This window comes from Nanorana parkeri, unplaced genomic scaffold, assembly GCF_000935625.1.
Source record: "Nanorana parkeri isolate BGI_ZX_2015 unplaced genomic scaffold, ASM93562v1 scaffold2920, whole genome shotgun sequence".
Classification (NCBI taxonomy): domain Eukaryota; kingdom Metazoa; phylum Chordata; class Amphibia; order Anura; family Dicroglossidae; genus Nanorana; species Nanorana parkeri.
In genome coordinates this window covers 38,186-54,924 of record NW_017309188.1, presented here as the reverse complement: position 1 = coordinate 54,924, position 16,739 = coordinate 38,186, and the positions used below count along the sequence as shown (strand labels likewise).

The 16,739-nt window shown below is 40.6% G+C and overlaps 1 protein-coding gene across 1 annotated transcript in view; it reads right to left on the bottom strand.

Moving 5' to 3' along the window:
- LOC108802528 (membrane-associated guanylate kinase, WW and PDZ domain-containing protein 2-like) overlaps positions 1 to 13,429 on the bottom strand; it is a 37,876-nt gene extending 24,447 nt beyond the window's left edge. Inside the window, exons 1-3 of the mRNA XM_018574390.1 lie at positions 13,389 to 13,429; positions 13,060 to 13,181; positions 10,076 to 10,195 (exon numbers count right to left, since the gene is read on the bottom strand). Coding sequence (XP_018429892.1) covers positions 10,076 to 10,195; positions 13,060 to 13,181; positions 13,389 to 13,429 — 283 coding nt within the window. The remainder of the gene's footprint in view (positions 1 to 10,075; positions 10,196 to 13,059; positions 13,182 to 13,388) is intronic.
- Between the last annotated feature and the right edge of the window lie 3,310 nt (positions 13,430 to 16,739).

The following is a 16,739-nucleotide window of genomic DNA, read 5'->3' as shown; positions in this document are numbered from 1 at the left end:
TACCCCATAGTTCTCCTTTAATACCGACAGCACCTTTATAACATTACATTTTTTGAGTAGTACTGTATATGACCTTAAACAGTAGATAGGATGTTCTTACTCTACTGTACTCAGTCTGACACTTCTGATCTGACGGGTAGAATACAGGTAACCAATAAAAAACATTCCAAGTAATCCATGAGAAGCCAAACTGCACTTTACCAGTTCAGGAGTGGTGATTTAAAATCACATACCTGTTGGTGACTGATTCTCTTTAAAGCCTAGTACTAGGAAAATTAGAAAAATGACAAAGGTCGTGCTAAAGAATATTATAGGCCCATTATTGCAGTAAATTAAGGAATATACACACAGTGTACTATATATTCCTAGTAAAAGGCCCACAACCCCTTCATGGAAACCTGGGGCATCTATTCAGCCATATTATAGATTAGTATTTTTGGTGTTCTCACAGGAACTCTTCCAGTAATTTAACATACACATTCTGAAGCACTGATATAATTATAATTGTTATGTTCTGTTGATTACACTCACGTTCTCCAAATTATACAGCTTTTCCCAGCAGGTGCCTTTTGTATGCTTCTTAAATGCTAATCAATCCGTAAAACGAAAAGGAAGTTCTCACAATCAAGTTATACTGACATGTGATGTTTCACGATGACGTTTCACTTATCACTCTGCCAACAGAATGGCACATTTTTATTACCGTGTTTGCCCGAAAATAAGACACTGTCTTATTTATTTTTTTTCCATGAAAAAGCACACTAGGTCTTATTTTCGGGGGATGTCTTACCTGGCTGCAGCTGTCGAGCTCTCCGCTCCGATGCAAGTTTGTGTGGGCGGGCATGTGTGCGGGCGGGCGTGTTGTGTGGGTGGGCGGGCGTGTGTGTGGGCGGGGAGGGAGCTGCGGCCGCTCTTAACATGTAAAAATCAATTACATGTGCAGCTACCCCGAAAGTAAGATCTAGCGCTATCTTCAAGGATTTCTGTAATATAAGACCTACCCCGAACTAGGTCTTATTTTCGGGGTAGGTCTTATATTACTAAAAACCCTGAAGATAGCGCTAGGTCTTTCAGGGTAGGTCTTACTTTCGGGGGAAACACGGTATATTTGCACATACTTTAATGTAGATGTGTAATAAGTTTGGAAAACAACACATACCTTGTGCACTTATGCACACATACCTTGTACACAACAAAGCTCCCATTAAATTATGTGTGGATTTGAATAAAATAATGTTGATTTTCCATTATGTGCGTCACATAATCATGAGTACAAAAAACACACACACCCATCGCACTCCTGACCTGATAAAAAACCCTAATTGTAGGGTGGGTGCTGAAATAACCTCGGATGCCTCGGCTCTGATGATGCGACACCTGTGAAGTCAATATATATTGACTTTTCTACATGCTGGAGTGCTTGTGGCCTTTTTTTCTTTTGGACATAATCATGAGTAGACATGGTCTCCACAGTGTGTCTGCTGCACCTGGACAAGTTGCAATATGTAAATTAACCCACAGCTTTCTCCATCATTCCTAAAAGTATTTACCTGGATGTAGACTAAAGTCTGTACCTTTGAAATGATAGTGCTTTATCAGTTGTATTCTAGTAATGGATTATAACTTTGATTACCCAATATGTCTTAACAGGGTAAAATGAGATCAGATACAATCCTGTTATAACGTCAACATCTGGGTAACGTCTAGGTTCCATAATATTCCATAGGCAAAAAGAGGCTTGTAGACAAGCACACTATGGGGTCTATTCACTAAGCTGCCGTAGGCCACGCACATTAGACTCCCTCAGAAGACAATGGGGGACTTACCCATTCGACATGTGGAGACACAGGCAATTATGCCATTTTACGTTGGCACTCCCAAGACCACTGCGTACAATTTTGGACCTTACACCTTTGGAAAAATTATTCTTTCTGTCGGACCCTCCACGACACGGGATATCTCAACTATATAAGACTTTATTAGAACACCAAATTAATTTGTTCCCACCATATATTCAACAATGGGAGCAGGAATTAGGGACCACCTGGACGGACCTACAGAAACAAAAAGTAATTAATCTCAACTTTAATACTTCAATTAGCACTTTAGTGACCGACACAACGTTCCGATTTGTAGCAAGATGGTACTATACACCGGACCGAATACATAAAATGTACCCTACTAAATCGAATCTCTGTTGGAGAAATTGTGGACAAATTGGTACTTATATCCATATGTGGTGGGACTGCCCTACGATCCAACCATATTGGGCCCAGATAGTAGAACAGATCGAAAGGATTACTACTATTGTAGTACCAACAGACCCGTCGGTATGCCTTTTACATCTTACGGACATCCCGACAGCGGCATATAAACGATCACTGGTACCCATACTACTGAATGCGGCTAAAACCTTAATACCGCTATTCTGGAATAAAAACACTGTTTCAACTACGAGAGACTGGTATAAAAGAGTAGACTACTATAGACTAATTGAGGAGCTGACGTCTATCCAGAGAGACTCCTATGAAGAATTTGAGAAAAGATGGCAACCATGGAACAACTTCAAACGAAAAATGGGACCCCATAGGATATAGGACGGAATCATTACTCGTTAATGTCAGCAAACAAATAATAAAAGGGGGACTCTGTTAGGTCGGGATAGAATAGAACAGAATAGAAATACTCAGAGCTATAAAAACGCAAAGATTAAGGTGCTCCCAAGAGAACTACGGTAGGAGTACTGGACTCCCCAAACTTCCCCCCCTTTTCTTTCTTTATTGTTATATGAGTTAAGGCCACTTGGAAGTTGTTAATGAAATATTTGTACACTTAATATGGGAAGAGGATTTGGCAGTGATATCAGCAAAAAACGTGGAATTGTTCAAGAAACTTTTGGACGATTTTTTAAGGGACAGTAATATACAGGGGTACAAGTACTCCTAAAAACAAGACCCTATAGGTTGGACTTGATGGACTAATGTCTTTATTCAACCTCAAATACTATGTAACTATGTAATGATGGCTGTGCAGTTCTTAGGTGGTCTGTGCGGAGTTAATGGGGGCTGCGCGGCTCTCAGGTGGTCTGTATGGGGTTAATGGTGGCTGCGCGGCTCTCAGGTGGTCTGTGTGGCTCACAAGTGGGCCCCTCAACTGCCTTGGGCCCCGGGGCGGCCGCACCGCTGGTAGTTTCGCCCCTGATCAGGCAGTATGGTCTGCAACAGATTTGGTATTCAGTGGCAATTGCCAAATCTGACAGTGTGGTCCTCAAGTGCCAATTTCTTATATTTTGAAAAGATAGAAACCAATGTTTGAAAGCTGAACGCAAATATTGATAAAGCACTCAAATGGCTGCAATTGTCCACACGCCTAAATAATATCCATCAGGCAGGAAGGTCGGTGGCAGTCTTTAAATGCATGGAATACCAGTCGAGAAGTACTCTCTGCAGATAATCTTCAGCATAGACATTTTTTTTATCTTCGCTTTCAAAAATTACCATTTGTACCATGAAACATTCTAGCCGACTAGTTTTCACATACATTATTTTAACATGCACTGTACTTTTCTATATAGCAGACATTGCATTAGAAAATGGTTTGCTCTCCTTTTGTTGCTACTGAAATACATACACACATAAAGTAAATGTAAAGCCAATCACAAAATCTTATACGCTTTAAAATGTTATTGTAATTTTTAATCGTTGTAATCTGCAGCGTTCATTAAAATAATACCTGGCGATAGAAGAATGCCTGGCATTTCATAAAAATAATACCTGGCCATGAAGGCTGTCACTCATATGTCTTTTGATTGAGGCTACAAGAGAGACATAAATTATTTAGACATAGTTCACTGCTGTCACTATCAGGAAACCCACTCTGAGAAATGCCATTTAGCCATTACTGGACTATATGCATGCACTTCCTTCTGTTAAAACTCACAGAGCCTCCCTTCTGAACTACAACTTAAGGTCTGAACAATATAACATTATCATTGCTTGCTGGTAGCAATACATGATGGGATATGTAGTCTTGAGAAATGGAGATTTCATCACATCAAGCAGCAGTGAAAGAGATACAAAGTACACTGGGAATCCATGAAGTTGTTCAAAGTGATGGGCAGATAGAAGTTAATACTTACTACATAAAGGACATTTTTCAAGTAAGTTTTGATTGCATTATCAAAAATAGCTATAGAATGTATTCCTATTACAATGGTGAAGTTATAACAGGATAATATAAGCAGAGGCGTAGCAAGGTCACAAGGCGCCCGGGGGCAAGTCTTTCATTAGCGCCCCCCAGAAACCAAACCATAGTTCAATCGTGATACACGCGATCCATGCAGTCTGAAGGATGGAGGGCCACAGACTGATAGAAGGGGGTCCAGTAACCTGCAATGTCAACGATTACTAGGGTCCCCCAAGTGGCAAAATGCTAGGGACCGTCACAGCTGTAACTACTGTGACCCTGGTAGTTCTGCCACTGTACAGAGGACTACAAATCACCCCCCCAAAACCAAACCGTAGTTCAGTGCTCTGTAGCCCCAGGGAGGGCCCTTTACAGCTGCGACCTTGGTAATTCTGCCACTGATGCCAAGCTGTAGAGGATATACATTAATACATTATATAGCAATGCAGACTACTACCAGCTATGGAGGACTACAGATCTCAGCAATACATGATACAGCAATGCAGAATACGATTGGCTATAGCGAACTGCAAATCCCAGCAATACTTTATTGCAGAATACCACCATGCTGTAGAGGGTCTACAAATCCCATCAATACATTATACATCAATGCAGAATACCATCATCTATAGAGGACTACAAATCCCAGCAAATCATTATACACCAATGCAGAATACCATTATCTATAGAGGACTACAAATCCCAGCAATACATTAAACAGCACTGAGGAAAACGCCATCATCTAGAGGATTGGTGCTGGGTCCTGTACCCTGGTCCACGTTGCCAGGGAGCTCTGGGCCAGTTCCTGGGCACACTGGTAGCAAACTGCCCACACCTGCTCTTCACTGATGAGCTGCTCCTAGGTATTCATGAAAATGTCCCCACATCCTCTTGCAAAAATTGCCCTTTTGCCACCTTCCCCCCTGGATCTGCCACTGACCTGACTTTGAATCCCAGCTATGGGGTGCAGAGGTCCCCTGACCTTCAATCCCAGCTATGGGGTACAGAGCTCACCTGATCTCCCATATCAGCTATGGGGTACAGACTTCACCTGACTTCTCATCCCAGTTTTGGGATACAGAGCTCACTTGACTTCTCATCCCGGCTATGGGGTATAGAGCTCACCTGACCTCTCCCCCAGCAATCCTCCTACTGCTGCCACCGATGTTGGCCTTGGGCGGCTCGCTACTTGTCATTGTTACCACGTCTCTCTTCGCCCCCCACCACCTAAATTGCCTTTTTATTTTAATTATTATTTTTTACTTTTTTTCCATAATTTTTATTTATTTTATAATTTATCAATTTTTATTGGTTTAATCTAATCTTATTTTTTTCACTTAACTTTATTGCTATCACACAGGAGCTAACATGCCCCTGAGTGATAGCATCTGGGAGGTGACAGGTTCTCTTTATCCTCCAGTGCAGGAGTTCTAGCACAGCACTGTGCTGGGACTCCTGTGACAGCTGAAGGGAAGGCCATTAGTGCGGCTCTCCTCTCACTGTTTACACGGAGTAGAGCGGAGAATGGACGTTCTCCACTTTGCTCCCTGCTTTACATCGTGAGAGGGGATCTCTGGCAGGCGGCGAGAGAAGTAGCTGGTGGGACGGGGGGTGCCTGACGTCCCCAAAGCTTCCTGACATGGGGGGGATGGGGGTGCGCGACACCCAGGAACTTCATGTCCCGGGCGATAGGAATCCCTGCTGCCCCTCTGCTCCCTGGGAAATTCAGCTCTGCCGGCGTCCCCTTCATACCGCCACCCGGGGGCAAGTGCCCTCTCATGCTACGCCACTGAGTATAAGCTGTGATCTTACAACTCATTTAATTGTTGTCTGGACTTAATTTGATTGAAAATACCACTATTGTATTGTACTTTCCCTCATTGTAGAAAAGGCACTGCTGGCAGAACTCAATATTTTAGTGCAGAATTGTGTTGTGGAAATATAGAGTCATTCTAGTGTCAACAACCAGTAGCAGATAACACAGGAAGCATTGTGAATCAGTTTCTTTGGGCCTGCATGCGTTCAAGTGCATATTTTAGAGAGGATTATGACTTAACTTAATCCTGGTACTAAAGGCAGGTCAAAAACACGGTCTTTAATAGTCAAGGTGGTACTCTGATATTGCTATGGTTGGTGGTAGTTAAGGATACGCTATATTAGACACATGTCTTTTGGTTTCTTTGACTACTCTTTATTACAGAACCATTTAGCTGAATACAAATTCTGTAAATCAGGTGCAGAAGAAAAATAAAACTTAATCACTGAATATATAAAAAAATGTTTCTAAAAGATACTATTTATATAGCATTCTGCCTCGAGTAATTCAATTTAACATACATTTTCCAGCTGTCTAACATAAGACATAAGCTTATAATAACAAAGCCAGAATCTTTAAAGATATGACTTATTCCCATTCATTCAAATAATGAGGCATTCAAGGAGCAAGAGAATAAAAAATGAATTATCGCTTTGTTTACTAAGGTAATCAAGAGAATAAAATACTGATATAGTTAGAAATAACAAATACTGTGCAGTTCATTGAAAGAGGGTATAAAAAAAATAGTAAGATTGCGTATTATAAATTTGAATGCTCTTCAGCCCATGCATTACTAGTAAATGCTTACACACTTGTGCTTTGATTCATTGTTGCATATAAAATATGCATTATGTGTTTGAACAGTGAAATTATTACTTAAAGAGGACATCCCATCCTCCTGGTTTCATATATGAAACCACCACCATTAATGAAATATAATTTAATTGCTAAATAAATACATCTCATTTTTATTGCTTGCCTAGTTCTTTCCTGAGTTCTCATGTGATAATGCTCCATTTCACCTCCTCATGTAAACTGGTCCCAGCATTTTAACAGTAGATGTTATTGTTGGGTGGCTTCTCCTCCCATATTTTCTGTGCTGGCCCACGGATGATGTCAGCGCCAGATCTAGCATTTGTGCTGTGATGTTAATAGGATGGTCTGCAACCCCTTCTGCCAATCCCTCCACTGGCTTCCAATAGCCCAAAGGATAACATTCAAAATATTAACAACCACTTACAAAGACCTCCTGCTCTCCAGCTCCCTCGTCAACTCCTCCCATGCTCGCCTCCAGGACTTCTCTAGAGTCTCTCCCATAACTTGGAACTCTTTACCCCAACCTGTCCATCTATCTTCCACTCTGACTGCCTTTAGGCGATCCCTTAAGACTCATCTCTTTAGGGAAGCCTATCCCACCTCAAACTAACCACTGAACCATCACGTTCTCAAACAATTCATCACCACACAGCTACCTCCTCATGTACCACTTGCCCCTCCCTTCTAGATTGTAGGCCCTTACAGGCAGGGCCCTCCTTACCATCTTGTTTTGAATTGTATTGTGATTGTAATGTCTTCCTTATATTGCAAAGCGTTGTGCAAACTGTTGGCGCTATATAAATCCTGTATAATAATAATAATAATAATACATAGATCTATGAATGAACAAAATCTTTTGGAATTTAGGTAATTCATGCATAGCTCTGTATCTGCATCTTTGCACACGTTCCATCTCTGGAAGAAATGCTGCTGACCCCACAGATCTTATGAGATTTCGAAGGTACTGGTAACATCACCAGTGCCTAGGATAACCAGAAAGTACACAAACAATTTACATAGGCATGGAATGCGCTTTTATATCTGCATACAGAACTACATGCACCTGAGGTTCTTCCGTTTTAGAGTTAAAGGTCCATTTTAACTGGAGCATTATACAATTGCGGGCACTGGATCATATTGCTGTTCAGATTAAGATCATGTACATGCAGACAAAAAAGAATATATTTACGAAAAACTCTTGTTTTCAAGCAGACTTTTAGAACTATCTTGTTTTGATGGCAACACTGTCCAATTATGTAATCAACACACATGTAGATATTTTCTTTCATATAAATATGATAAGCAGACACACATGCCAGCAATGCCAATTTTAGATTTAATTAACTCTCATGACGTAAGGGCATATTCAGCGTGTGTTTTTTTGCATTTGGGCAGTAGATTCAGGTAACTCTTGGTTATATGATCTGTAAAAGTTTCATTTTTGTTGCAAGAGCTACCCAATGTCTTCTATCATATGTTTCATGTGCATGTAGTTGTGCTATAAAGTATTCAGAAACTCAGGAGTTAAACCTTAAAGATGCATTCAAGTATCTAAACTAATAAGAAAAATGTAGCTTATTTGTGTATCACTCTGCTGTGGATCCTCCAACCATCTCTGAATTGGTGCCGACACTGTCCTGGAGGCTGGCTATCTTTCTTCTCCACGATCCCTGTGGGTGTTATAAAGTAACCACTGCTCCAAGCTCACTCCTGTGATAGACTACAATCTCAATACAAATTAGTAAACTAAACATGAAATTGTAGTTCATCACGAGAGCCAGGGGTCTCTCCCGCACTTTTCAAAATGCCCTGTTTTTTCCGCCCTCACCCTGCAGCGCCCTGAGGTGGCCGCCTGACTTGCCTTGCGGTATCGCCGGGCCTGACGAGAGCAAACTTGGAGCGGTAGCTACTTTAAAACACACAAAGGAACCATGGGGAACAAAAGTAGCCACACCCCCAGGAAGGACAGTGTCAGCATGAACTTTGGATTTGCCTTTTATGGGGTTACATTATATAATTAAAGTGGAAGTAAAGCTAGATAAAAAAAGGTTCCCAAGTTGCTGTTTGTTAATATGCTGTGCACACTGACACATTATGGCCACAGTATGGCAGACTTGGGAGATGGATCCCCTCCAGCACCCCGCTCCTCCCTCTCCGGTGCTTCCATCTTTGTCTTGGTCCTCTTCCAGGTTTGGAGTTTTTGGCTGCTTGATTGGCTGGGTCCTGATGATGTAACTACTGCACTTGCACACAGGAGCTAATTCATCTCAGCATGCTTGCTCTGTGTACTCAAGTGCATATGCATGGCTCTATGCGCAGAAAAATAAATCAATTGCTGAATGGTAAAAAGAGGAAGAGTCTATCAAATAGGGGATCCCTTTGGGTGAAAATATTTGGAAAATACTAGTTGCCTGGATGCTGACTCATTCACTTTAATAATGTAAAAGTCTGTACTGAGTTACACACTTAAAAGTGTGCAACTCAAAAAGAGATCAAAAAATCAGAATAGACTTATGCACACAGACTTTTTAAACAAGAGTGTTAGCCTGAAAGCCAGGTAACTACGATTTTTAGAAGGAGGATTCTTTTTCAATATGTATTTATTTGCTGGAAGTATTTTTACAGCCTGCTATGTTACATACAAGCTGATGAAAATAAAACATTGCTTTTGCTGGATAATGGAGTTCTATGGTTCTCCTGCCTCACTTGGATCTACCAGTCTTGCTTTGGAAAAAGCTATAGACCTTAGCCACATACTAGATATTAGTGAATACTAAAGCCTGGTCATCTGCCTTTGAATCACATTGCAAAATCATAATTAATCTATATATTTTATTACACAAAATATATCACAGTGCATTACATAATTATATAAAACTCAAGAGAAAGGGACCCTATACAATAAATGTAGGCCTTTACATTTTAGAGGTCTATATTGCAATGTTTTCATTGAAGATTTGCACATTTTCAATATAAAATTTAGTTTAAAAATAGGTGAATCTTGAGTTAAACTTGTGTGAATCTTTGGTGAAAATATTGATAAATAGACCTCTTGGAGTTTGAATAAATGCAAAATAAAGTTTGCTCCTAAAAGCAAATGGCATTAACAAAACATGACCATCCTACCCATGATAAACCACAAAAAGCATTTCAAAGAAACACAGCAAGTTTTTCCAACAAGTATATCAAATGTATCAAGCGTGAGCAGCATAAACAGGTTTCCTCTACAAGAAATTAAAATATAGGCATTTTGCTTACCTTCATATGTACCACTTTCTAGCAGTGCTCCACTTCGCTCTAATTCCATAAACGCCTCCACTGTAATAAAGTTGTAATCCACTCCAGGCACCTCCCCTTCTTTAGGCTGCCTTGTGGTGCCTGAAAGAAAAGAGATATAACATCAGTTTAAAAATCATCATGTCTATTAATTTATTTTACCTGAACCAATTCTTACCCTTTTTTGCATTTAGTAGAAGTGTTAGCATTGAAGTGTAACCAACTATTGGTTTACTTTCCGTTTCCCAGACTTTGGTCACTGGTATAACACAATCAGCACCTTGGAGAGGTCTGAGTAGCTGGCTGAGCGGCCGGCAGCCTGCTTCTGACAGCTGGGTTTTTTTTTGACGGCAGCATAACCGCCGGACAATAGAAAACTGTTGGACGGAGCTAGCTGTCATTGCTAGCTTCGCACAATCGTTTTCTATTTACTTTTTTTGTACTTTAACAATTTTTCTGTTCTGCTCGGTCCCTCTGAGGGCTCAGCAGCATTCGGCTATTCACTCACTGCTGTTCGGCATCTATAAGAATAGGCCGAACAGCAGCGAGTAGCCTGCCGGAGGTTTGGCTCAGCCGATCCAGATGTTGGATCGGCTGAGTCAAACTCCTTCTGCACTTCGGGTCAGCCGAACATGCTGAGCATGTTCGGCCGACCCGAAGCCATGATAAGCAAGCCGATGTACGGCTGATTTCAGACGATATACGGCTGAAATCAGCCGTACAAGCCTGAAGTGAATAGCCGAACAGCGTTCGGCTCACTTCACTTGGGGATCAGTTGTTCACTCGGCTGCCCTCGGCAGCTTAGTGTATAGACCCCTAATTGTTCAATGACTAGGCTGGAGGTGGAGAAGCGACAGAGGAAGCTGCATCAGGAAATAAGTGGGTCACCTGCAGAAGTGCATACAGTAAATAAAGAGAATTACAAATCATTTATCTAGTAAATGCATGCATTGTTTCATGTATTTCAAACACATGTTTAGCATTTTCTAACTAGGGTTACCGAGGAATCAGTGAAACATCAGCAAAGTACCGGTTCACCTAATTCAATTGACAGCAAATGCAAAGTATAGGTTTGGTTTAAAGCTTGAAAGTCTTTTTAGTGTTCTGAGTTAGTTAATGCACAATGCAACTATATAATGGACTTATTATTTATTTTTACACTACATAGTTTGAGACACCTCAGATAAAACATTCATGTATTCATATCATTACCTCCATCCATGCATAATGCACTCACCACAGTCATTCAAGGTAGCACACACATTCAGGTCAACATTTAGAAAATGCTCATCTAACCTATTTGGGAATCCAGAAAACACAAGAGACTTCAAATGAAATCATATGCAAGCACACACTCAATGGTGCCTGAAATAAAGTGAACTGAAAATCCCAATGCTGCATTTAAGAAAAGCTTACGATTGTACCACTGTGTATGTTTTACACTTGAACATTCAGCTACACCTGAGTGACATGTTGAAAATAGATAAGGCTGGAGGGGAAACATATTCTTGTGTCTCACAGATTTAGAAAGGAAATGGTACATACCACATTAATGAGAAATTACACGGGTAGTCGGACTGCAAACAAAAAGAATAGCATTCTGCCAAGTTGTTGTTTAGCCATTACTTATTGATAGAATGCATTTCAGGAGATACTTTAGTTAAAGGAGACACCAACAAATACTGAGAAAGATAATGTTGAGCAAATCAGTAAAAACGGCAGTGGGAAAACTACTGCAAACTTTTAATTAACATTTACTAACTTTTCACACTAGTATGGCCTGTTCACACTATGTTCAGTGACTAGCTTTGTTCTGAACTGTGTCAATGCCAATCACTGCAAGGGCACATAGAAAGCTATGCTGGTGTGATGTGCAGTATGGAAAAATGCAGACATGCTGCATTTTTCCCACACAGCACTGGGTGGCACTGGAGGTTACTACTACACAGCGAAGCACAATGCACAAATGTGTGGAGACCTAAATTGAGTGTACTTTCAATAAAGTTTTAAAAAAAAATTTAAACAGTGGAATGCGCTCATCGATTGAGGGACAGAAGAACAGTAGAATTCATAAACAACTGGGAAATACTGCTGCCTTCAGGAAGTCTCGGCAATGACAAAACAAAAATAAATTAAGCTAGCCTTTAACTGTCATGCCTCAGTTTTTTGCTAGTTGTTATAGGAGGTTGGTCACTTTCTCCTCTGATTACTATTGTGTCTCTTCTATCAACCACCTTGGTACTTTGTGGATGTTTTTTCCCCTTCAATCAAGATGTTTATTAATCTGTTTTAGCTGGTTTCTACACAACAGCTATTCAGTCCAGCTTATCCTTGGCACTGCCAAGGAGGCCAAAACTGGACCAAAGATTGCAGGGCTAAACTGTAATGCCATCCTTGGGCACTGGGCACTGATTGTCACATGCACCAGACATCTAGTGTACTGGTTTGTTAGCCTCACAACACTTTACAGGTAGAGAGTAGCTTCTGGTGTGTACCGGTCTCTGAAGACTCACTTTTTGAGTAAACCCATGGATGGGGCAAAGATATACTGGAATGTGACCTTTGGCATTGCACTCTGCTTGTGGCACTTTTCAGACCTGTACGTACTGTGTCAGTCAGCCACAGAGCACTTTACACCTTTAAGCTGGCCATACATTATGCGGATTTCAGCTGGTTCTTCAGAAACCGCCCAAAATTCACAGTGGCGGCACCCTTTCAGTCACCATCCTTTGATCAGCTGAATGAAGGAGTCGGTCAGAAAATATTTGAATGAACAGAGCCGCCGACTGGTGGCCACTGTCAGAATACAAAAGAAACAGTGGGGATTTCTCTATCAATACTCGAATAGCGTTAATGGAGAAATCTGTTTTTTTCAGCAAGTGGGTTGAACGAAAAAAATAGAACAGTTTATGGCCAGCATTAGAAGAGTGATACAGCCTCTGCTGTACCCAGTCTGTAGTGCCTACCTGCGACACAGATTTCTTGGTAAGTGGTATCTGCATTATAAGCTTTGCCTGAGGCACTGTCTACTCCAGTGTAAGTTCTGATCTTCTGAGTACACTCTAAATATCCAGTCTCGGTGATTTTCCTGTGGAATTTACTTCAGAAAATCACAAAGGCATCCCTGTGTGTAGTGCACATTGCACTATACGTTTTGCCATTTCACAGACTTCTGTGTCTAAGTCCATTAACTACCTCCAGTGTTTATAGCCTATTTCCCACTAGGTGGAAGTTTATCATGACATTTAGATCTGCTGCTGCTGCAGAACTGTTCTTTTTAATGCTATTTCTAAACCTGAAGTCAAGATACACAGGCGTCAATTCACTAAACGTCATCTCATGAGATAAAATAGTCATGTGATCTTTTTTTAATGTAATATCACACAAGATTAAAAAAAGGCAATTAATTAAAAACATATGAGATAAATAGAACAAAAACTTAAAAAAATTAGATAAATATCACATGAAATTTACTGAAAAATGGCCTGGCCAGGAAGGGGGTGAAACACTATGGCCTTCAAGTGGTTAAAGTCAATTCACAAAAAAAAAATATATAAGGTAATTGTCAACTGGCAGTGGATATTTATAGTCTGTCTGAGTGTGGCAGTGTGAAAGTGTTCAAAACCTCCAATTCGAGGCAATGGAAGTATTTGAGAACACATTGATGGAATATAAATTCATCCAAAAGGAGGATTGAGAGGAGAATGCCATCCTGAAGGCAGGAATGGGACAACATAAAAAGTATTTCACCTTGGCTGATTTAAAATAGTATAGGTGCAAATGACTGCACCCATGTGCCTTTTTTTCACGAAAAAACAACCATTTAAAAAAGGTAAAAAAATAAAGCCTACATTCTGAGATATATATCGCAAATTTTGAGAAAAGATCTAATTCGGTAAATAACTCATAGGTTTTAGTGAAGTGTATATTCAAGAGTTAAATAACTCATTAGTTATTTTACTTCAAAATGTCATGAGGTATTTAGCTCTTAGTTAATTGAGCCCACAGCTTCTGCATGTCCTAATCTCTTAACACTGACTCTATCATTAGATGCCTGTTTCTGATTAACAACACATTTTTATATGTGACCTTCATTCACTTGATGTTCATTCACTTATTTGTACACTGCTGCTTCCTATCCAAATGTAGAACATACAATCCTCTGTGTGTGGCTATATCTCTGTATATATGTTCTTTCCCTCACTAAGTAGCTAGTTCACTTGTCTCAGGTTTTGTTCCATCTGCTGTTTTTATGGTGGACTGATAGCCCTGTATTTTACAGCTCTGGAACTATATCCTTCTAATCTGACTTTCCCAGTTAGGCCCGGTTCACACCTGGGCGTTTTGTAGCGCGTTCCTACGCTCTGCAAAAACACTCAAACACCGAAATCCCATTATTTCCTATGATTATGGTTCACACCTGGGCGTATTACAGGCCGTATGAATGCGCTACAAAACGCCCTACGCCCAAAGAAGTACAGGAGCTTCTTTGGGTTGTATTTGCCACGCGTATCCATTGGGATACAGCCAGGTAGCCCTCGGAAACGCATGTTTGGCGCGCATTTTTTTACCGCGAATCGCGGTAAAATGCGCGACAACGAGCATATTCGATACGCCTAGGTGTGAACCCAGCCTAAAAGTTACCCACCCCTCAGTTGGACTACTTTTAGACTTTGCAGTTGTATATGATTTCTACTGTTCCTGTGTCCCTCAATGGATGATAAAGAAAATAATATTTGTTGTACTTCCCATAAAATATTTTTGCTGGGCTACATTGAGGGACACATGTCCCACACCCTTAATTCTTAGCCTTACTAAATGTTTGCTTACATAACTGACATGACAATTGGAGGCAGGGTTATATGTCCAGACCTCCTAAATGCAGCAGTGTTTCCTAGTTGTATATGATTTCTACTGATGTTGTGTCCTTCAAAGAACTCCAAAAAAACAAAGATTTTACAGTAAGTACAGAAATCTTATTTTTTTCTGTCATTAATCAGTTGCCAAAGTCAAGTTTAATTTTCATTTAACTGAGTGCCTTGAAGGTAATATGTATTTTACAGCTGTACTCCTCCATTTAAAATGTGGCCAAGTAGCTGTCAATATTAATAAAACATACCAAGTTTGAACTGATCTACTTTAAAACTGTGTGTGAAACTCTGATGTTATAAGAAAATGGAATATTGCCTCCATCAATCTGAAATGCAAAAGAAAGTGTAAAAAAAAGCTCCTGAATAAAACATCCCCTGGCAGCTAACATGCTCTTGCAAGAAGTAGTGGATTAAAATATTCCTCTGCTTATTATTCATACAAATAAGCCTGCTTTTTCACAGCTTTCCCAGTATGTAATAGATGTTCTCTCTACAGCTCCATTTGCTGTTGTTGATTACCATCCTACACTGGCATTGCTTCCAGTAGTTATACCTAAATCTCGCCTACGGACACTAAACGCACATTGAAGAAATGCCTACACTGTACTAAAAGGAAAAAAACTACAACAATATTGTCAAGTATGGAAACATGCTTGCATTTTTTTTGTTCTTATTAATATTGCAAGGTCAGCACAGCAATCTGAGCTAAACTGTCGTTAAGAAGTTATCCTGAGGTCACAAATTCCCCCTCTCTATTCAGTCTCAGGCCGGTCTATTCAGACATGACGCCGCGACCCACTGCAGAGGGTGTCGCGACCCACTTTTGGGTCGCGACCCACGAGTTGAGAACCACTGGTCTAAACTTTATCTTTTGCATAACAATAATCCTCTTGCTAGCATCACTGGAATCGGTGGCATAGCTTCAGCCTTGGTGCAAATTTTGAACTGAACCCTTCGTTTGAGGTCCCTTTCCTATTACACAATTAACCCCCCTTCCCCGGCACTTTACTCACTTGTCAAGGTATTTAATCTTACAGTTAGACAAACACTGTGAAGGTGCAGGCAAAGACCCTCAATAGTGAAGAGAGATACTTATTCCTGACCAGAGGACTGATGCTGCCCAATGTGTCCCCTGTGCTTGAGAGATCACATGACCAGGAGTAGTGTAGAAATTGCCCAGTGTGAGCACATCTGTCACAAATATGTTTTTCCCCAGCCTTGCAGGTTTGTTTTTCTGCAAATCTGTTGCATTATGAAACACAGTAGCAGAGGTCTATGTTATAGGGTGGGTGGAAAGCAGCCTGGGCACCTGGTCCTAGTTGTGATCACAATGCGACTGGTTGGATCAGACCCCCCTAAAAAAAACTTGACTTTTGTAAAGGAGAGTGTGGTCCCATACACTGACATGGTGGTATACCTAAGATTAGGCTCTTAAATCCTTTTCAAGTTCCTATTCTAATATTGTCTTTGAAAACGTTTTTTACAGGGGTTTGATTCAAGATCACGTGACTGCATAGACCACCCCTTATGTTAATCATAGTCAGTGAAGGCCAGGTGGGTGATAGGGTAGGTTGAAAGCAGCAGTTGAAATTGAAGTGAAATAGTTTAATACATATATGTAATTATAGCAGATTGCATTGTATTCTGTGCATTCTTTGTAAATGTCATGTTTGCACTTTTGAGTTTCCCGCCGGCTCCGCCCCCCACTGTGACGCCCCGAAAACGAAACTGAAAGCCGAATGCCGGCATCGGATGGCGAACCCCGGGGAGGACAC